General features: G+C 38.9%; 1 protein-coding gene across 1 annotated transcript in view; it reads left to right on the forward strand.

Moving 5' to 3' along the window:
• The first annotated feature begins 7155 nt into the window (after window positions 1-7155).
• The window catches only part of LOC135508954 (solute carrier organic anion transporter family member 1C1-like), a 39036-nt gene continuing 23247 nt past the window's right edge, over window positions 7156-22944 (forward strand). The window contains exons 1-2 of the mRNA XM_064929193.1: window positions 7156-7408; window positions 11610-11783. Coding sequence (XP_064785265.1) covers window positions 11625-11783 — 159 coding nt within the window. The 5' untranslated portion in view covers window positions 7156-7408; window positions 11610-11624. The remainder of the gene's footprint in view (window positions 7409-11609; window positions 11784-22944) is intronic.

Below are 22944 nucleotides of genomic sequence, written 5' to 3' on the forward strand. Positions count from 1 at the left end.
CTATCTGAGTTACGGACCACAAGCACCATGCTCTACTATCTGAGTTATGGACCACAAGCACCATGCTCTACTATCTGAGTTATGGACCACAAGCACCATGCTCTACTATCTGAGTTACGGACCACAAGCACCATGCTCTACTATCTGAGTTATGGACCACAAGCACCATGCTCTACTATCTGAGTTACGGACCACAAGCACCATGCTCTACTATCTGAGTTATGGACCACAAGCACCATGCTCTACTATCTGAGTTATGGACCACAAGCACCATGCTCTACTATCTGAGTTATGGACCACAAGCACCATGCTCTACTATCTGAGTTATGGACCACAAGCACCATGCTCTACTAACTGAGTTATGGACCACAAGCACCATGCTCTACTATCTGAGTTATGGACCACAAGCACCATGCTCTACTATCTGAGTTATGGACCACAAGCACCATGCTCTACTATCTGAGTTACGGACCACAAGCACCATGCTCTACTATCTGAGTTACGGACCACAAGCACCATGCTCTACTATCTGAGTTACGGACCACAAGCACCATGCTCTACTATCTGAGTTATGGACCACAAGCACCATGCTCTACTATCTGAGTTACGGACCAGAAGCACCATGCTCTACTAACTGAGTTATGGACCACAAGCACCATGCTCTACTATCTGAGTTACGGACACAAGCACCATGCTCTACTATCTGAGTTATGGACCACAAGCACCATGCTCTACTAACTGAGTTATGGACCACAAGCACCATGCTCTACTAACTGAGTTATGGACCACAAGCACCATGCTCTACTAACTGAGTTATGGACCACAAGCACCATGCTCTACTAACTGAGTTACGGACCACAAGCACCATGCTCTACTATCTGAGTTATGGACCACAAGCACCATGCTCTACTATCTGAGTTATGGACCACAAGCACCATGCTCTACTAACTGAGTTATGGACCACAAGCACCATGCTCTACTATCTGAGTTATGGACCACAAGCACCATGCTCTACTATCTGAGTTATGGACCACAAGCACCATGCTCTACTATCTGAGTTATGGACCACAAGCACCATGCTCTACTATCTGAGTTATGGACCACAAGCACCATGCTCTACTATCTGAGTTATGGACCACAAGCACCATGCTCTACTATCTGAGTTATGGACCACAAGCACCATGCTCTACTATCTGAGTTATGGACCACAAGCACCACGCTCTACTAACTGAGTTATGGACCACAAGCACCATGCTCTACTATCTGAGTTATGGACCACAAGCACCATGCTCTACTATCTGAGTTATGGACCACAAGCACCATGCTCTACTATCTGAGTTATGGACCACAAGCACCATGCTCTACTAACTGAGTTATGGACCACAAGCACCATGCTCTACTATCTGAGTTACGGACCACAAGCACCATGCTCTACTAACTGAGTTATGGACCACAAGCACCATGCTCTACTATCTGAGTTAAGGACCACAAGCACCATGCTCTACTAACTGAGTTATGGACCACAAGCACCATGCTCTACTAACTGAGTTATGGACCACAAGCACCATGCTCTACTAACTGAGTTATGGACCACAAGCACCATGCTCTACTAACTGAGTTACGGACCTCAAGCACCATGCTCTACTATCTGAGTTATGGACCACAAGCACCATGCTCTACTAACTGAGTTATGGACCACAAGCACCATGCTCTACTAACTGAGTTATGGACCACAAGCACCATGCTCTACTAACTGAGTTATGGACCACAAGCACCATGCTCTACTATCTGAGATATGGACCACAAGCACCATGCTCTACTAACTGAGTTATGGACCACAAGCACCATGCTCTACTAACTGAGTTATGGACCACAAGAACCATGCTCTACTATCTGAGTTATGGACCAAAAGCACCACGCTCTACTGACTGAGTTATGGACCACAAGCACCATGCTCTACTATCTGAGTTATGGACCACAAGCACCATGCTCTACTATCTGAGTTATGGACCACAAGCACCATGCTCTACTATCTGAGATACGGACCACAAGCACCATGCTCTACTATCTGAGTTACGGACCACAAGCACCATGCTCTACTAACTGAGATATGGACCACAAGCACCATGCTCTACTAACTGAGATATGGACCAGAAGCACCATGCTCTACTAACTGAGTTATGGACCAGAAGCAAAGGGAGAACAAACAACTTACTAAAGAAACCTTGCTTGATATACAGTGTCGATCAATGCGGGATAATTTAATCCTTTCAGTGACACAGTCCGAGACTTTATGTCAACTCAACTGAAAAAGCCCACGGATGTTGTGCGTAATGTCACTTTCTCCAGAGTCCATAGAATAGGTAAGGCCTCTGGGTATAGGCCACGGGCTTTTGTTGCATGTTTTGATAAATGTTAGCAAAGGGAAATGACGAAGAACACGGGGAGAGAACTCAGAAACACAGATTTTGGAATGAATGATCACTTCCCCACCGAGATCAATGAAAGGAGAAAAATAACTATATCTCACCATGAATGATAAGCGTTGCCTGAAACAACGAGTCTCCATGGTGATGGGTAAACTTTACATCAACGGGCAACTGTATCGGGACTCTAGAGTAACTCCCAGGTTATTTTAATTTAATGTTCAAATCTGAGTTTGTGTGTTGTAGTGTATCATGAAAACTTCAACTATAATGAATACATACTCTATTGATCTCCACTATAATGAGTACATGCTCTATTGATCTCCACGATAATGAATACATGCTCTATTGATCTTCACTATAATGAATACATGCTCTATTGATCTCCATTATAATGAATACATGCTCTATTGATCTCCACTATAATGAATACATGCTCTATTGATCTCCACTATAATGAATACATGCTCTATTGATCTCCACTATAATGAATACCTTCTCTATTGATCTCCACTGTAATGAATACATGCTCTATTGATCTCCATTATAATGAATACATGCTCTATTGATCTCCACTATAATGAATACATGCTCTATTGATCTCCACTATAATGAATACATGCTCTATTGATCTCCACTATAATGAATACATGCTCTATTGATCTCCACTATAATGAATACATGCTCTATTGATCTCCACTATAATGAATACATGCTCTATTGATCTCCACTATAATGAATACATGCTCTATTGATCTCCACTATAATGAATACATGCTCTATTGATCTCCACTATAATGAATACATGCTCTATTGATCTCCACTATAATGAATACATGCTCTATTGATCTCCACTATAATGAATACATACTCTATTGATCTTCACTTGCCATGGAAAGGGCTGCATATAGCTCAGATTAATGTATGTAGCCTTCCTAACAAAATACATGAGGTGTTTAACTTGGTCAACATAAATATTCATATTTTGTCTTTGACCGAAACACATTTAGATGCTTCTGTAAATGATGGGCAAATGAACATTCATGGATATAGTCTACTGAGAAGGGAAAGGAATCATAGATATAGTCTACTTAGAAGGGACAGGAATCATAGATATAGTCTACTTAGAAGGGACAGGAATCATAGACATAGTCTACTGAGAAGGGACAGGAATCATAGATATAGTTTACTTAGATGGGACAGGAATCATAGATATAGTCGACATAGAAGGGACAGGAATCATAGATATAGTCTACTTAGAAGGGACAGGAATCATAGATATAGTCTACTTAGAAGGGACAGGAATAGGAATAGTGGGGGTATAGCACTGTACATTCAGAATCATATACATTTTAAGAGAAGGGAGGCACTATGAGAAATAGAGGCACTATGGACTCAAGTACATCTGCCTCACTAGGCACCCATATTGGTGGGATGTGTGTATAGACCTCCTAGCTCTAAGGTGTCCTATCTGGGATGACTTATGTACTGGGTTTGACCAGGCCATAGATAGTAACAGAGATGTATTTATCTTGGGTGATTTTAATATAAATTGGAAGGATCACAATAATTTGAAAAGAACAAAATTGATGAGATATGCCAAGAACTGTGGTGAGAAACAAAAGGTTGATTTGAACCCAACATTGATCCCAACTCAAGCAGACACATGCATTGATCTGATTTTCTGTAATATACCATTGCAATGCTTAAAAGCCAGATCAATGCCAGTGGGCTGGACAGACCCACACCAAGGTTCCAAAGAAACCCCCTAGGATTGTGGTCAAGAGAAATTTTAAAACATTTAATCATGAGCTATTTCTAAATGATTTGGCTGCTGTACCCTGGGAGCTGATTTATATAGAGGATGATTTAAATCACGCCCAATTTTTCAGTTTTTGATTTGTTAAAAAAGTTTGAAATAAATGTCATTCCACTTCATGACTGTGTCCCACTTGTTGTTGATTCTTCACAAAAAAATACAGTTTTATATCTTTATGTTTGAAGCCTGAAATGTTGCAAAAGGTCGCAAAGTTCAAGGGGGCCGAATACTTTCGCAAGGCACTGTACATCAATGATGTCGCTCTTGCTGCGGGTGATTCCTTGATCCACCTCTACACACTGTGTTTACAAACCTCCAAATAAGCTTCAATGCCCTAAAACACTCATTCTGTGTCCTCCAAATGCTCTTAAATGCTAGTAAAACTAAATGCATGCTTTTCAACCAATCGTTGCCCACGCCTGCCCGACTAGCGACACTTCTCTGGACAGTTCTGACTTAGAATATGTGGACAACTACAAATACCTAGGTATTTGGCTAGACTGTAATCTCTCCTTCCAGACTCACATTAAGCATCTCCAATCCACAATTAAATCTAGAATACGCTTCCTATTTCACAACCAAGCCTCCTTCACTCACGCTGCCAAACATACCCTCGTAAAACTGACTATCCTACCGATCCTCGACTTCGGCGATGTCATTTACAAAATAGCCTCCAACACTCTACTCAGGAAACTGAATGCAGTCTATCACAGTGCCATCCGTTTTGTCACCAAAGCCTCATATACCACCCACCATGGTGACCTGTATGCTCTCGTTGGCTGGCCCTCGCTACATATTCATCGCCAGACCCACTGGCTCCAGGTTATCTCTAAGACTTTGCTAGGTAAAGCTCCGCCTTATCTCAGCTCGCTGGTCACCATAACAACACCCACCCGTAGCACACGCTCCAGCAGGTATATCTCACTGGTCATCCCAAAAACCAACACCTCCTTTGGCCGCCTTTCCTTCCAGTTCTCTGCTGCCAATGACTGGAACGAATTGCAAAAATCGCTGAAGCTGGAGACTTATATCTCCCTCACTAACTTTAAGCATCAGCAATCTGAGCAGCTTACCGATCACTGCAGCTGTAGACAGCCCATCTGTAAATAGCCCAACTACCTACCTCATCCCCATATTGTTTTTATTTACTTTTTTTGTTCTTTTGCACTCTGGTATTTCTACTTGCACATCATCATCTGCACATCTATCACTCCAGTGTTCATTTGCTAAATTGTAATTACTTCGCTACCATGCCTTATGTATTGCCTTACCTCCTTATGCCATTTCCACACTGTACATAGATTCTTTCTATTGTGTTATTGACTGTACTTTTGTTTATCCCACGTGTAACTGTGTTGTTGTTGTTGTTGTTTTGTTTTTTTACTCTGTGTTGTTGTCTGTTCACACTGCTTTGCTTTATCTTGGCCAGGTCGCAGTTGTAAATGAGAACTTGTTCTCAACTGGCCAACCTGGTTAAATAAAGGTGAAATAAAAAATTAAGCTATGCTGCCAGTGTGTGGAATATTCACACCATGATAGAAGCAGAATTTTAAAGCCATTGGAATTACCAAGGGTCATTAAGTGTGCCCAATTAGTTTCAATTAGGCTTATTATCAAGATGTGGCATGGGACCATTTCAGGGTTAAACAGCCAGGTAACACCAGATCCAATATTTTTTGATTTAACTAGACAGGTCAGTTTTGAACTAATTCTTATTTACAATGAAGGCCTACCAGAGAACAGTTAGTTAACTGCCTTGTTCAGGGGCAGAATGACAGATGGTCAGCTCAGGGATTCAATCCAGCAGCCTTTCGGATACTGGCCTAATGCTCGAACCACTGAGCTACCTGCCACCCAAATAACTATTCCAGGTCCCTAGAACGTTGTGAGATGCCTTTTATATTGGCCACTAGGTACAACGGTGAGCACTATTCCCATCAAGTAGGCTCGCGGCTTCCTAAGGCGTGCTACGGCTTGCTAAACCACGAGCTCTGGCTCAGAGGATCACCGTTTCAATCCCATTTGTGGGCAATTAAAAAAAAATCATAATTATATCCCAAACATTAACCCTTACCTTAACCAGTCGGAATTAATGCCTAAACTTAACCTTAAAAACGTGATGTTTGTGGACAAACGTCGAATGGTGCAGTAATACAATGAGATTGACTTGTTAATTGTTTACTCCATGTGTAACTCTGTGTTGTCTGTTCACACTGCTATGCTTTATCTTGGCCAGGTCGCAGTTGTAAATGAGAACTTGTTCTCAACTAGCCTACCTGGTTAAATAAAGGTGAAATAAATAAAATAAATAAAGATATTGTTGGCCTAACAGGTGGGAGTTTGAATAGTGATTGACACTGTATATCCCTGCAGGTAGAAGTGCTGTAAAACAAACTCATATATTAGGTACATATTAGGCATGTATAAATATAAACAAGTATAAACATGTTATACTTTACTGTTTTGAAGTATAACATGTTTCACATCAACATGTGAAGCTGAGAAAGAAAATGTGTTATGACTTGTTATGAAGCAAAAAAAAACTGTTTATGAGACGTGATGCAGCTAAATGAATGATTCACAGTACTTAGAGATTTGCTGATCATCACGTCATCAACCTCTCATCATCACGTTCCACACTCATCATCTGCCATCTAAGACATCTGAGGCTTATCTATTTTTTTCTCTCTTTCGATGTTTAGGCTATTCCGATTTACCACACTTTCCCTGCGTTAGCGGTGATGCTCTATAGCCTAGATTTAATGAACGGCTAAAATAATGGCATGAATTAAGTGTGCTTTTCTATAGTTCTACTCAGACGCGCATCACGTGTTTCGGTTCAATTCTCAGCGGTTTCCATGAACTGAACTACAGGCTTCAAATGCTCAGATTGCTCCAATTCTCCTGGTATGTGGTCGCTTGTCAAAGCCGGACTGAAATCCACAACCAAAAAAATGAAAATTCTGAGAAATTGATTGAGGTTGATTAATTGAAGAAAGCGATATTGCTATTGGACAATAAAGAATATGGAAAACTGAAAACTGTAAGCAGGGGTTCGTTCAGACAGGGGTTCTGCTACGAAGAAGTTTCAGAGCGGATATAACGTCGACACGTCAAAGCTCTGCAGCCTCTGAGCTCCTTCAGTTCAGAAAAAAATACTTGGGTAGGTAGGAATCAATTAAATATATTTATTGGCTATGTCAACATATTTAGCCCAAAGCCACAGTCCCTGAGATTTCCAGTGTATGAAAACATTTTTTTAAACGAATAACATATTAGGTTATATTATATTTTATCGTGGTGGACTGTTAACCAATTATCTTTAGATCCTTAAAAAAAATAATAATGATGCTCTCGTCAAATGTCACTGCTTGAGAAATACAGATCACAGACATTGTAGGAAGTGCAGCATTGCTGTGGCAACAGTTGCATGTGTAAATGTAATTTACTTTGTTTTGTTGTTCGCCCTTTTATGAGCGCCATAATACTGTGTGTTTATCCTGACACACAGAGTTTCTCTTACAATGAACAATCTGAAGAAAAAAACGACATCATATTCAGTATTTACAATGATTAAATGTGGACACTGGCGCATAAGGAAAAATGCGTAGCCTATTGGACATTATTGGACAAAAGTACTGCTGCATCCACAGATTAGTTCAAGATCACTTGTACGCCTGACTATTTGGTATTTTTTTGAAAAGGTTATTAGGCAAACAGTCTATAATGTTATTAGCTATGATATGACATGTCAGATTGTCTATAATCAGAGACCTTACCTTCAGCCGACCTACTGAGTAAATTACCTATTAATTAGCCACTTGGGTTGCTGAGAGAGAGCGAGAGAGAGAGATGGGGAGAGAGAGAGGGAGAGAGAAAGAGAGAGATGGGGAGAGAGAGAAAGAGAGAGATGGGGAGAGAGAGAAAGAGAGAGACGAGGAAAGAGAGAGATATGGGGGAGAGAGGGAGAATGAAAGAAAGAGAGAGAATGAGAAAACAAAAATATAATTACTTGACACATTGTTAAGAATTAACAAAAAAACTGAGCAAACTAGAATGCGATTTGCAGAGTGTACACAGTGGCAGAATACCTGACCACTGTGACTGACCCAAACTTAAGGAAAGCTTTGACTATGTACAGACTCAGTGATCATAGCCTTGCTATTGAGAGAGGCCGCCGAAGGCAGACCTGGCTCTTAAGAGAAGACAGGCTATGTGCACACTGCCCACAAAATTAGGTGGATAACTGAGCTGCACTTCCTAACCTCCTGCGAAATGTATGACCATATTAGAGACACATATTTTCCTCAGATTACACAGACCCGCAAATAATTAGAAAACAACATTGTTATACTCCCATATTTATTGGGTGAAATCTCATTGTGTGCAATCATAGCAGCAAGATTTGTGATCTGTTGCCGCAAGAAAAGGACAACCAGTGAAGAACAAACACCATTGTAAATACAACCCATATTTGTTTATTTATTTTCTCTTTTGTACTTCGTTTGTACCATTTGTACATCGTTACAACACTGTATATAGACATAATATGACATTTGAAATGTCTTTATTCTTTGGGAACTTTTGTGTGTGTAATGATTACTCTTCATTTTTTTTGTTTATTTCACTTTAGTTTATTATTTATTGCACTTGCTTTAGTAATGTAAACATATGTTTTTCATGCCAATAAAGCCGCTGGAATTGAAATTGAGAAAGAGAGAGAGAGAGAGAGATAGAGAGAGAGAGAGAGTGAGAGAGAGAGAGAGAGACAGTGAGAGAGAGAGAGAGAGAGAGAGAGAGACAGTGAGAGAGAGAGAGAGTGAGACAGTGAGAGAGAGAGAGAGAGAGAGAGAGAGAGAGAGAGAGAGAGAGAAAGAGATGGGTAGAGAAAGAGAGAGATGGGGAGAGAGAGAGAGAGAGAGATGGGGAAGAGAGAAAGAAAGAAAGAAAGAAAGAAAGAAAGAAAGAGAGAAAGAAAGAAAGAAAGAGAGAGAGAACTCTCTGTCTTCTGTGTGCATTGTGTAATTCAGTCATAGTGTACCGTGTCATTCAGCTAGTTAGTTAAAGTGGTCTGGACTGGGATCAGAGACGGATGGTCTGTTTTACATCTTAATTGAGATTTGTTCATGAAACCAAGTGATGAAAATGTCATTTTATTCACACAATGTGACATAAAAATGTAAAAAACTACGTTGACCCATTCTGTTCAAGAGTTGTCCAATTATTCAACTTTGAACATATTGGTTTCACTAGGCTGTTTGTGCAATTCTTTTGCCAAGATAATCCATCCAATTATCAAATCCATTTACCAAACTTTGCGCAGCAGGTAGCCTAGTGGTTAGAGCGTTGAACTAGTAACTGAAAGGTTGCTAGATTGAATCCCCGAGCTGACAAGTTAAAAATCTGTCATTCTTCCCCTGAACAAGGCATTTGATCCACTATTCTTAGGGGGTCATTGAAAATGAGATTTTGTTCTTAACTGACTTGCCTAGTTAAATAAATTAAAGAAACATTCAGCTACATGTATATGTGATTATTATTCAGCCAACATCTTGATTTATCGAGGAAACTGTCACTTTTGATTTCTGTCAGCCCCCTCGTAGAATCCATCATGTGTAACATCATTTGTACGCCCAATGTTGTTATGAATGAACAATTAGTCTATCAAACAATGATAAATCATTGGATAATCAGATGAAGCCATAATAAGGGGTTATGAATTCAAGTAACACGTAAACAGCTATAGGCCCTTTTGGTGCATGTGGCTATCTGTACTTTCTGTCTGTTTGCTCCAGTTAGAAAACAAAGGGTGCGTTGTTTACCATGAGAAACCGCTTGTGGCTTATACACATGATGTTTCGCCATCTCTTCTGTAGGCTTCATGATTCAGTTGTTCAATAAGTTGTTCAGAAAATCCCCCTAAAATGTACACCACCAAGTTGCCACTGTCTTTGATATTAGATTGGTTTGGTCAAACTTTGAAAGCTAAAGTAATATGTTAGCGAACTTGTAAACAAACGCAGCGCCATTTTGGTGGAAGTTGTGCTACTGTACCCTTGACTGGAGACGGCGTTTCCGGCAGAGAGAAAAGGCACATAGGCCTATAACTTGAGGCTTTTCTCATTTGGGCAAAAGTCTGTCCTCCATCCTCTCTCCTCTGTGACCCAACAGTCTGTCCTCCGTCCTCCATCCTCTCTCCTCCGTGACCCAAAAGTCTGTCCTCCGTCCTCCGTCCTCTCTCCTCCGTGACCCCAAAAGTCTGTCCTCCATCCTCTCTCCTCTGTGACCCAACAGTCTGTCCTCGGTCCTCCATCCTCTCTCCTCTGTGACCCAACAGTCTGTCCTCCATCCTCTCTCCTCTGTGACCCAACAGTCTGTCCTCCGTCCTCCATCCTCTCTCCTCCATGACCCAAGTCTGTCCTCCATCCTCTCTCCTCCGTGACCCAACAGTCTGTCCTCTGTCCACTCTCCTCTGTGACCCAACAGTCTGTCCTCCATCCTCTCTCCTCTGTGACCCAACAGTCTGTCCTCCGTCCTCCATCCTCTCTCCTCCATGACCCAACAGTCTGTCCTCCGTCCTCTCTCCTCTGTGACCCAACAGTCTGTCCTCCATCCTCCATCCTCTCTCCTCTGTGACCCAACAGTCTGTCCTCCGTCCTCTCTCCTCTGTGACCCAACAGTCTGTCCTCCATCCTCCATCCTCTCTCCTCCGTGACCCAAAAGTCTGTCCTCCATCCTCTCTCCTCTGTGACCCAACAGTCTGTCCTCTGTCCTCTATCCTCTCTCCTCCGTGACCCAACAGTCGGTCCTCCGTCCTCCATCCTCTGTGACTCAAATGTCTGTCCTCCGTCCTCCATCCTCTCTCCTCCGTGACCCAACAGTCTGTCTGTCCTCCGTCCTCCATCCTCTCTCCTCTGTGACCCAACAGTCTGTCCTCCGTCCTCCGTCCTCTCTCCTCCGTGACCCAACAGTCTGTCCTCCATCCTCCATCCTCTCTCCTCCGTGACCCAACAGTCTGTCCTCCGTCCTCTCTCCTCTGTGACCCAACAGTCTGTCCTCCGTCCTCTCTCCTCTGTGACCCAACAGTCTGTCCTCCATCCTCTCTCCTCCGTGACCCAACAGTCTGTCCTCCATCCTCTCTCCTCTGTGACCCAACAGTCTGTCCTCCGTCCTCCATCCTCTGTGACCTAACAGTCTGTCCACCCCGTGTAAATGTCATTTGGCTGATGAAGTGTGAGTCTCATTTAATTTCTCCAGCCTCCATCTAAACAAATGGAAAATAAAGGCACCATATAATCCCATATTTTTAGATGATGCCAGTAGCCAGTAATTTACTTTCTTTGGAAAATAACATCTTCCAACAGGTGTGAGTTGACTCAATGACGAAAGATTACAACAGAGAAACTCCTTCACCTGAAGAAACCATTATCTTCCTTAGAAAGATGGAGGTTCCATCTAAGGCGAGGTGGACCCCAGACAACGTCTCCTCTACCCCATCATCTTCAGGGATGCAGAGGTCCAGTTGCTCCAGTCTGAAGGTACAGTACTTGTCTCTTCTCATATCACTTCATGGGAAATTAAAACCCTGTACCGATCTAGGATCAGGTCCCCGTTATTCATATAAACATATTCTTTAGGATCTGAAAGGCAGAACTGATCCTACTCTGTTCTGTTCGTTTGTTTGTCTGTCTGTCTGTCTGTCTGTCTGTCTGTCTGTCTGTCTGTCTGTCTGTCTGTCTGTCTGTACTGTTCTGTCTGTATTGTTCTGTCTGTATTGTTCTGTCTGTACTGTTCTGTCTGTATTGTTCTGTTCTGTCTGTCTGTCTGTCTGTCTGTCTGTCTGTCTGTCTGTCTGTCTGTCTGTCTGTCTGTCTGTCTGTCTGTCTGTCTGTCTGTCTGTCTGTCTGTCTGTCTGTCGCATAAACACAATTATTCTGTCGCATAAACACTCTTCAAAAAGGGTTTGTAAAGGGTTCCTCGGCAGTAGGAAAACACTGTTTAGTTTCCAGGTTAAACACCGTTTAGTTTCCAGAATAAACACTGTTTAGTTTCCAGGTAAAACACTGTTTAGTTTCCAGATAAAACACTGTTTAGTTTCCAGGTTAAACACTGTTTAGTTTCCAGGTTAAACACTGTTTAGTTTCCAGGTTAAACACTGTTTAGTTTCCAGGTTAAACACTGTTTAGTTTCCAGGTTAAACACTGTTCAGTTTCCAGGTTAAACGCGGTTTAGTTTCCAGGTTAAACACTGTTTAGTTTCCAGGTTAAACACTGTTTAGTTTCCAGGTTAAACACTGTTTAGTTTCCAGGTTAAACACTGTTTAGTTTCCAGGTTAAACACGGTTTAGTTTCCAGGTTAAACACTGTTTCCAGGTTAAACACTGTTTAGTTTCCAGATTAAACACTGTTTAGTTTCCAGGATAAACACTGTTTAGTTTCCAGGTTAAACACTGTTTAGTTTCCAGGTTAAACACTGTTTAGTTTCCAGGTTAAACACTGTTTAGTTTCCAGGTTAAACACTGTTTAGTTTCCAGGTTAAACACTGTTTAGTTTCCAGGTTAAACACGGTTTAGTTTCCAGGTTAAACACTGTTTAGTTTCCAGGTTAAACACTGTTTAGTTTCCAGGTTAAACACTGTTTAGTTTCCAGGTTAAACACTGTTTAGTTTCCAGGTTAAACACGGTTTAGTTTCCAGGTTAAACACGGTTTAGTTTCCAGGTTAAACACTGTTTAGTTTCCAGGTTAAACACTGTTTAGTTTCCAGGTTAAACACTGTTTAGTTTCCAGGTTAAACACTGTTTAGTTTCCAGGTTAAACACTGTTTAGTTTCCAGGTTAAACACGGTTTAGTTTCCAGGTTAAACACTGTTTAGTTTCCAGGTTAAACACGGTTTAGTTTCCAGGTTAAACACTGTTTAGTTTCCAGGTAAAACACTGTTTAGTTTCCAGATAAAACACTGTTTAGTTTCCAGGTTAAACACTGTTTAGTTTCCAGGTTAAACACTGTTTAGTTTCCAGGTTAAACACTGTTTAGTTTCCAGGTTAAACACAGGTTAAACACTGTTTAGTTTCCAGGTTAAACACTGTTTAGTTTAGTTTCCAGGTTAAACACGGTTTAGTTTCCAGGTTAAACACTGTTTAGTTTCCAGGTTAAACACTGTTTAGTTTCCAGGTTAAACACTGTTTAGTTTCCAGGTTAAACACTGTTTAGTTTCCAGGTTAAACACTGTTTAGTTTCCAGGTTAAACACTGTTTAGTTTCCAGGTTAAACACTGTTTAGTTTCCAGGTTAAACACTGTTTAGTTTCCAGGTTAAACACGGTTTAGTTTCAGTTTCCAGGTTAAACACTGTTTAGTTTCCAGGTTAAACACTGTTTAGTTTCCAGGTTAAACACTGTTTAGTTTCCAGGTTAAACACTGTTTAGTTTCCAGGTTAAACACTGTTTAGTTTCCAGGTTAAACACTGTTTAGTTTCCAGGTTAAACACGGTTTAGTTTCCAGGTTAAACACTGTTTAGTTTCCAGGTTAAACACTGTTTTTAGTTTCCAGGTTAAACACTGTTTAGTTTCCAGGTTAAACACTGTTTAGTTTCCAGGTTAAACACTGTTTAGTTTCCAGGTTAAACACTGTTTAGTTTCCAGGTTAAACACTGTTTAGTTTCCAGGTTAAACACTGTTTAGTTTCCAGGTTAAACACTGTTTAGTTTCCAGGTTAAACACTGTTTAGTTTCCAGGTTAAACACTGTTTAGTTTCCAGGTTAAACACTGTTTAGTTTCCAGGTTAAACACTGTTTAGTTTAAACACCAGGTTAAACACTGTTTAGTTTCCAGGTTAAACACTGTTTAGTTTCCAGGTTAAACACTGTTTAGTTTCCAGGTTAAACACTGTTTAGTTTCCAGGTTAAAACACAGGTTGTTTAGTTTCCAGGTTAAACACTGTTTAGTTTCAGGTTAAACAGGTTAAACACTGTTTAGTTTCCAGGTTAAACACTGTTTAGTTTCCAGGTTAAACACTGTTTAGTTTCCAGGTTAAACACTGTTTAGTTTCCAGGTTAAACACTGTTTAGTTTCCAGGTTAAACACTGTTTAGTTTCCAGGTTAAACACTGTTTAGTTTCCAGGTTAAACACTGTTTAGTTTCCAGGTTAAACACTGTTTGTTTTAGTTTCCAGGTTAAACACTGTTTAGTTTCCAGGTTAAACACTGTTTAGTTTGTTTAGTTTCCAGGTTAAACACTGTTTAGTTTCCAGGTTAAACACTGTTTAGTTTCCAGGTTAAACACTGTTTAGTTTCCAGGTTAAACACTGTTTAGTTTCCAGGTTAAACACTGTTTAGTTTCCAGGTTAAACACTGTTTAGTTTCAGGTTAAACAGGTTAAACACTGTTTAGTTTCCAGGTTAAACACTGTTTAGTTTCCAGGTTAAACACTGTTTAGTTTCCAGGTTAAACACTGTTTAGTTTCCAGGTTAGTTTTTCCAGGTTAAACACTGTTTAGTTTCCAGGTTAAACACTGTTTAGTTTCCAGGTTAAAACACTGTTTAGTTTCAGGTTAAACAGGTTTCCAGGTTAAACACTGTTTAGTTTCCAGGTTAAACACTGTTTAGTTTCCAGGTTAAACACTGTTTAGTTTCCAGGTTAAACACTGTTTAGTTTCCAGGTTAAACACTGTTTAGTTTCCAGGTTAAACACGGTTTAGTTTCCAGGTTAAACACTGTTTAGTTTTTAAACACTGTTTAGTTTCCAGGTTAAACACTGTTTAGTTTCCAGGTTAAACACTGTTTAGTTTCCAGGTTAAACACTGTTTGTTTAGTTTAGTTTCCAGGTTAAACACTGTTTAGTTTCCAGGTTAAAACTGTTTACTGTTTAGTTTCCAGGTTAAACACTGTTTAGTTTCCAGGTTAAACACTGTTTAGTTTCCAGGTTAAACACTGTTTAGTTTCCAGGTTAAAAACACTGTTTAGTTTCCAGGTTAAACACTGTTTAGTTTCCAGGTTAAACACTGTTTAGTTTCCAGGTTAAACACTGTTTAGTTTCCAGGTTAAACACTGTTTAGTTTCCAGGTTAAACACTGTTTAGTTTCCAGGTTAAACACTGTTTAGTTTCCAGGTTAAACACTGTTTAGTTTCCAGGTTAAACACTGTTTAGTTTCCAGGTTAAACACTGTTTAGTTTCCAGGTTAAACACTGTTTAGTTTCCAGGTTAAACACTGTTTAGTTTCCAGGTTAAACACTGTTTAGTTTCCAGGTTAAACACTGTTTAGTTTGTTTAGTTTCCAGGTTAAACACTGTTTAGTTTCCAGGTTTAGTTTCCAGGTTAAACACTGTTTAGTTTCCAGGTTAAACACTGTTTAGTTTCCAGGTTAAACACTGTTTAGTTTCCAGGTTAAACACTGTTTAGTTTCCAGGTTAAACACTGTTTAGTTTCCAGGTTAAACACTGTTTAGTTTCCAGGTTAAACACAGGTTGTTTAGTTTTTAAACACTGTTTAGTTTCCAGGTTAAACACTGTTTAGTTTTTCCAGGTTAAACACTGTTTAGTTTCCAGGTTAAACACTGTTTAGTTTCCAGGTTAAACACTGTTTAGTTTCCAGGTTAAACACTGTTTAGTTTCCAGGTTAAACACTGTTTAGTTTCCAGGTTAAACACTGTTTAGTTTCCAGGTTAAACACTGTTTAGTTTCCAGGTTAAACACTGTTTAGTTTCCAGGTTAAACACCAGGTTAAACACTGTTTAGTTTCCAGGTTAAACACTGTTTACAGGTTAAACACTGTTTAGTTTCCAGGTTAAACACTGTTTAGTTTCCAGGTTAAACACTGTTTAGTTTCCAGGTTAAACACTGTTTAGTTTCCAGGTTAAACACTGTTTAGTTTCCAGGTTAAACACTGTTTAGTTTCCAGGTTAAACACTGTTTAGTTTCCAGGTTAAACACTGTTTAGTTTCCAGGTTAAACACTGTTTAGTTTCCAGGTTAAACACTGTTTAGTTTTAAACACTGTTTAGTTTTAAACACTGTTTAGTTTCCAGGTTAAACACTGTTTAGTTTCCAGGTTAAACACTGTTTAGTTTCCAGGTTAAACACTGTTTAGTTTCCAGGTTAAACACTGTTTAGTTTCAGGTTAAACACTGTTTAGTTTAGGTTAAACACTGTTTAGTTTTTCCAGGTTAAACACTGTTTAGTTTCCAGGTTAAACACTGTTTAGTTTCCAGGTTAAACACTGTTTAGTTTTTAAACACTGTTTTTCCAGGTTAAACACTGTTTAGTTTCCAGGTTAAACACTGTTTAGTTTCCAGGTTAAACACTGTTTAGTTTCCAGGTTTAGTTTCCAGGTTAAACACTGTTTAGTTTCCAGGTTAAACACAGGTTAAACACTGTTTAGTTTCCAGGTTAAACACTGTTTAGTTTCCAGGTTAAACACTGTTTTTCCAGGTTAAACACTGTTTAGTTTCCAGGTTAAACACTGTTTAGTTTCCAGGTTAAACACTGTTTAGTTTCCAGGTTAAACACTGTTTAGTTTCCAGGTTAAACACTGTTTAGTTTCCAGGTTAAACACTGTTTAGTTTCCAGGTTAAACACTGTTTAGTTTCCAGGTTAAACACTGTTTAGTTTCCAGGTTAAACACTGTTTAGTTTCCAGGTTAAACACTGTTTAGTTTCCAGGTTAAACACTGTTTAGTTTCCAGGTTAAACACTGTTTAGTTTCCAGGTTAAACACTGTTTAGTTTCCAGGTTAAACACTGTTTAGTTTCCAGGTTAAACACTGTTTAGTTTCCAGGTTAAACACTGTTTAGTTTCAGGTTAAACAGTTTAGTTTCCAGGTTAAACACTGTTTAGTTTCCAGGTTAAACACAGGTTGTTTAGTTTCCAGGTTAAACACTGTTTAGTTTCCAGGTTAAACACTGTTTAGTTTCCAGGTTAAACACTGTTTAGTTTCCAGGTTAAACACTGTTTAGTTTCCAGGTTAAACACTGTTTAGTTTCCAGGTTAAACAGGTTAAACACTGTTTAGTTTCCAGGTTAAACACTGTTTGTTTAGTTTCCAGGTTAACACTGTTTAGTTTCCAGGTTGTTTAGTTTCCAGGTTAAACACTGTTTAGTTTCCAGGTTAAACACTGTTTAGTTTCCAGGTTAAACACTGTTTAGTTTCCAGGTTAAACACTGTTTAGTTTCCAGGTTAAACACTGTTTAGTTTCCAGGTTAAACACTGTTTAGTTTCCAGGTTAAACACTGTTTAGTTTCCAGGTTAAACACTGTTTAGTTTCCAGGTTAAACAAGTTTCCAGGTTAAACACTGTTTAGTTTCCAGGTTAAACACTGTTTAGTTTCCAGGTTAAACACTGTTTAGTTTCCAGGTTAAACACTGTTTAGTTTAGGTTAAACACTGTTTAGTTTCCAGGTTAAACACTGTTTAGTTTCCAGGTTAAACACTGTTTAGTTTCCAGGTTAAACACTGTTTAGTTTCCAGGTTAAACACTGTTTAGTTTCCAGGTTAAACACTGTTTAGTTTCCAGGTTAAACACTGTTTAGTTTCCAGGTTAAACACTGTTTAGTTTCCAGTTAAACACTGTTTAGTTTCCAGGTTAAACACTGTTTAGTTTCCAGGTTAAACACTGTTTAGTTTCCAGGTTAAACACTGTTTAGTTTCCAGGTTAAACACTGTTTAGTTTCCAGGTTAAACACTGTTTAGTTTCCAGGTTAAACACTGTTTAGTTTCCAGGTTAAACACTGTTTAGTTTCCAGGTTAAACTCTGTTTAGTTTCCAGGTTAAACACTGTTTAGTTTCCAGGTTAAACTCTGTTTAGTTTCCTGGTTAATCACTGTTTAGTTTCCAGGTTAAACAGGTTTAGTTTCCAGGTTAAACACTGTTTAGTTTCCAGGTTAAACACTGTTTAGTTTCCAGGTTAAACACTGTTTAGTTTTTAAACACAGGTTAAACACTGTTTAGTTTCCAGGTTAAACACTGTTTAGTTTCCAGGTTAAACACTGTTTAGTTTCCAGGTTAAACACTGTTTAGTTTCCAGGTTAAACACTGTTTAGTTTCCAGGTTAAACACTGTTTAGTTTCCAGGTTAAACACTGTTTAGTTTCCAGGTTAAACACTGTTTAGTTTCCAGGTTAAACACTGTTTAGTTTCCAGGTTAAACACTGTTTAGTTTCCAGGTTAAACACTGTTTAGTTTCCAGGTTAAACACTGTTTAGTTTCCAGGTTAAACACTGTTTAGTTTCCAGGTTAAACACTGTTTAGTTTCCAGGTTAAACACTGTTTAGTTTCCAGGTTAAACACTGTTTAGTTTCCAGGTTAAACACTGTTTAGTTTCCAGGTTAAACACTGTTTAGTTTCCAGGTTAAACACTGTTTAGTTTCCTGTTCCAGTTTCCAGGTTTAGTTTCCAGGTTAAACACTGTTTAGTTTCCAGGTTAAACACTGTTTAGTTTCCAGGTTAAACACTGTTTAGTTTCCAGGTTAAACACTGTTTAGTTTCCAGGTTAAACACTGTTTAGTTTCCAGGTTAAACACTGTTTAGTTTCCAGGTTAGTTTCCAGGTTAAACACTGTTTAGTTTCCAGGTTAAACACTGTTTAGTTTCCAGGTTAAACACTGTTTAGTTTCCAGGTTAAACACTGTTTAGTTTCCAGGTTAAACACTGTTTAGTTTCCAGGTTAAACACTGTTTAGTTTCCAGGTTAAACACTGTTTAGTTTTTAAACACTGTTTAGTTTCCAGAGTTTAAAACACTGTTTAGTTTCCAGGTTAAAACACTGTTTAGTTTCCAGGTTAAACACTGTTTAGTTTCCAGGTTAAACACACAGGTTAAACACTGTTTAGTTTCCAGGTTAAACACTGTTTAGTTTCCAGGTTAAAACACAGGTTGTTTAGTTTCCAGGTTAAACACTGTTTAGTTTCCAGGTTAAACACTGTTTAGTTTCCAGGTTAAACACTGTTTAGTTTCCAGGTTAAACACTGTTTAGTTTCCAGGTTAAACACTGTTTAGTTTCCAGGTTAAACACTGTTTAGTTTCCAGGTTAAACACTGTTTAGTTTCCAGGTTAAACACTGTTTAGTTTCCAGGTTAAACACTGTTTAGTTTCCAGGTTAAACACTGTTTAGTTTCCAGGTTAAACACTGTTTAGTTTCCAGGTTAAACACTGTTTAGTTTCCAGGTTAAACACTGTTTAGTTTCCAGGTTAAACACTGTTTAGTTTCCAGGTTAAACACTGTTTAGTTTTTAAACACAGTTTCCAGGTTAAACACTGTTTAGTTTCCAGGTTAAACACTGTTTAGTTTCCAGGTTAAACACGGTTTAGTTTCCAGGTTAAACACTGTTTAGTTTCCAGGTTAAACACTGTTTAGTTTCAGGTTAAACAGGTTAAACACTGTTTCCAGTTTCCAGGTTAAACACTGTTTAGTTTCCAGGTTAAACACTGTTTAGTTTCCAGGTTAAACACTGTTTAGTTTCCAGGTTAAACACTGTTTAGTTTCCAGGTTAAACACTGTTTAGTTTCCAGGTTAAACAGTTTAGTTTTAAACACTGTTTAGTTTCCAGGTTAAAACTGTTTAGTTTCCAGGTTAAACACTGTTTAGTTTCCAGGTTAAACACTGTTTTAAACACTGTTTAGTTTCCAGGTTAAACACTGTTTAGTTTCCAGGTTAAACACTGTTTAGTTTCCAGGTTAAACACTGTTTAGTTTCCAGGTTAAACACTGTTTAGTTTCCAGGTTAAACACTGTTTAGGTTAAACACTGTTTAGTTTCCAGGTTAAACACTGTTTAGTTTCCAGGTTAAACACTGTTTAGTTTCCAGTTTAGTTTCCAGGTTAAACACTGTTTAGTTTCCAGGTTAAACACTGTTTAGTTTTAAACACTGTTTAGTTTCCAGGTTAAACACTGTTTAGTTTCCAGGTTAAACACTGTTTAGTTTTTCCAGATAAAACACTGTTTAGTTTCCAGGTTAAACACTGTTTAGTTTCCAGGTTAAACACTGTTTAGTTTCCAGGTTAAACACTGTTTAGTTTCCAGGTTAAACACTGTTTAGTTTCCAGGTTAAACACTGTTTAGTTTTTCACTGTTTAGTTTCCAGGTTAAACACTGTTTAGTTTCCAGGTTAAACACTGTTTAGTTTCCAGGTTAAACACTGTTTAGTTTCCAGGTTAAACACTGTTTAGTTTGTTTTAGTTTCCAGGTTAAACACTGTTTAGTTTCCAGGTTAAACACTGTTTAGTTTCCAGGTTAAACACTGTTTAGTTTCCAGGTTAAACACTGTTTGTTTAAACACTGTTTAGTTTCCAGGTTAAACACTGTTTAGTTTCCAGGTTAAACACTGTTTAGTTTCCAGGTTAAACACTGTTTTTCCAGGTTAAACACTGTTTAGTTTCCAGGTTTGTTTAGTTTCCAGGTTAAACACTGTTTAGTTTCCAGGTTAAACACTGTTTAGTTTCCAGGTTAAACACTGTTTGTTTCCAGTTAAACACTGTTTTTCCAGGTTAAACACTGTTTAGTTTCCAGGTTAAACACTGTTTAGTTTCCAGGTTAAACACTGTTTAGTTTCCAGGTTAAACACTGTTTAGTTTCCAGTTTAAACACTGTTTAGTTTCCAGGTTAAACACTGTTTAGTTTAGTTTCCAGGTTAAACACTGTTTAGTTTTAAACACTGTTTAGTTTCCAGGTTAAACACTGTTTAGTTTCCAGGTTAAACACTGGTTAAACACTGTTAAACACTGTTTAGTTTCCAGGTTAAACACTGTTTGTTTTAAACACTGTTTAGTTTCCAGGTTAAACACTGTTTAGTTTCCAGGTTAAACACTGTTTAGTTTCCAGGTTAAACACTGTTTAGTTTCCAGGTTAAACACTGTTTAGTTTCCAGGTTAAACACTGTTTAGTTTCCAGGTTAAACACGGTTTAGTTTCCAGGTTAAACACTGTTTAGTTTCCAGGTTAAACACTGTTTAGTTTCCAGGTTAAACACTGTTTAGTTTCCAGGTTAAACACTGTTTAGTTTCCAGGTAAAACACTGTTTAGTTTCCAGGTTAAACACTGTTTAGTTTCCAGGTTAAACACTGTTTAGTTTCCAGGTTAAACACTGTTTAGTTTCCAGGTTAAACACGGTTTAGTTTCCAGGTTAAACACGGTTTAGTTTCCAGGTTAAACACTGTTTAGTTTCCAGGTTAAACACTGTTTAGTTTCCAGGTTAAACACTGTTTAGTTTCCAGGTTAAACACTGTTTAGTTTCCAGGTTAAACACTGTTTAGTTTCCAGGTTAAACACTGTTTAGTTTCCAGGTTAAACACTGTTTAGTTTCCAGGTTAAACACTGTTTAGTTTCCAGGTTAAACACTGTTTAGTTTCCAGGTTAAACACTGTTTAGTTTCCAGGTAAAACACTTTTTTGTCTTCTCCCTTCCAGGTAGAACCCTTTCACCCACGAAACACCCCATTTAGTAACCTTTTGGTGACAGTCATTCATCCAAATAACTCTTTATGGCAGGTTACTTTTCAATAAGTGTGTAACCACACAGTGGTGATTTTAGCCTGTAAATCTTGGTGGGACAAACAAATGTGTAATGTGGGATTCATGCCAGCAAAGCTACTACACAGCACAGCACAACACAACACTAAACAATACATTAATTGCACTCTAACAGTGACAAATGGTGCCCATCAAACTGTTAGGGCCTACATAAAGCTGTCCCAACAGCAGAGTCTCAACACCTTACCACCTCTACATATGGTTATCAGCGGAGCCTTGTCTGGCAGCAAAACAGTTCATTCAGCCTCATTTACCGCCTTTAAAAAAGATGGCTGACTTCTGACTTCTTCTGACAATTGAGATGTACAAACTATGGCATAATCATTTTGATTAAGACATTAATGAGCGAGCTAAGACGGTCGTACAGTAGTCAATATAACTATTTGTTCAGCACTTTTGAAATGTCCAGCGACAGAATTCAGAACATGGGCCATTCTTACAGTATTCTCCCTGTACACCAAGTCAGAAACGTAGGATAAATAAAGGGGGCATATAAGCAGACAATGAAAGCTCTTACAACATTCGATGAATACATTTCTCTAAAACATGCTATAGGCTACATGTGCACCACCAAGTCAGAACAGTAGTTGAAATTAAGAGCAGAAAATAGACCAAATTATTAGGGTGAGGCACATGGGCTACTAACAGCTTACTACACAACATACACTTAGTATTACTTTCTTAGCTACAGTATACACATCTCCCTGGCATAATACATCATTAATGCAGCAGCATACAAGACATTTTTGGACTCACCTTGTTGTGCCATGCTCACTTGGACAGGAAGGTGGCGCGGCGGTTCTTCGTGGGCAAATTGTGTCATCAAGTCTGGCATTATCTGGATTTATGGTGTTTTCAAGACAACTGGGAACTCAGAAAAAAAGCAAGGTTAAATAATGATGTCAGTGATCTTCAGTGTCGTAGCTCTAGAAAGAGGCCCGAGTTCTCGAGTTGGGTGACCGTTCAAAACGTATTTTCCCCGTCGGAGCTTGTTTTTCCGGAGTTCCCAGTTGTCTTGAACTCACTGAAGTCAGATTTCACAGTTCCGAGTTAACAGTTGTTTTGAGCGCGGCACAAATCTTGCTTCATTGACAGCACGGCCAATGTTGAATGTTTATCATTTTAAACTAGGAAAAGAGACCCTTCATATTTTACTTTGTCCCACACAGACACTCCACTGAATAACAAGCCAGTGA

Source organism: Oncorhynchus masou, chromosome 22 (assembly GCF_036934945.1).
Source record: "Oncorhynchus masou masou isolate Uvic2021 chromosome 22, UVic_Omas_1.1, whole genome shotgun sequence".
Taxonomy (NCBI): Eukaryota; Metazoa; Chordata; class Actinopteri; order Salmoniformes; family Salmonidae; genus Oncorhynchus; species Oncorhynchus masou.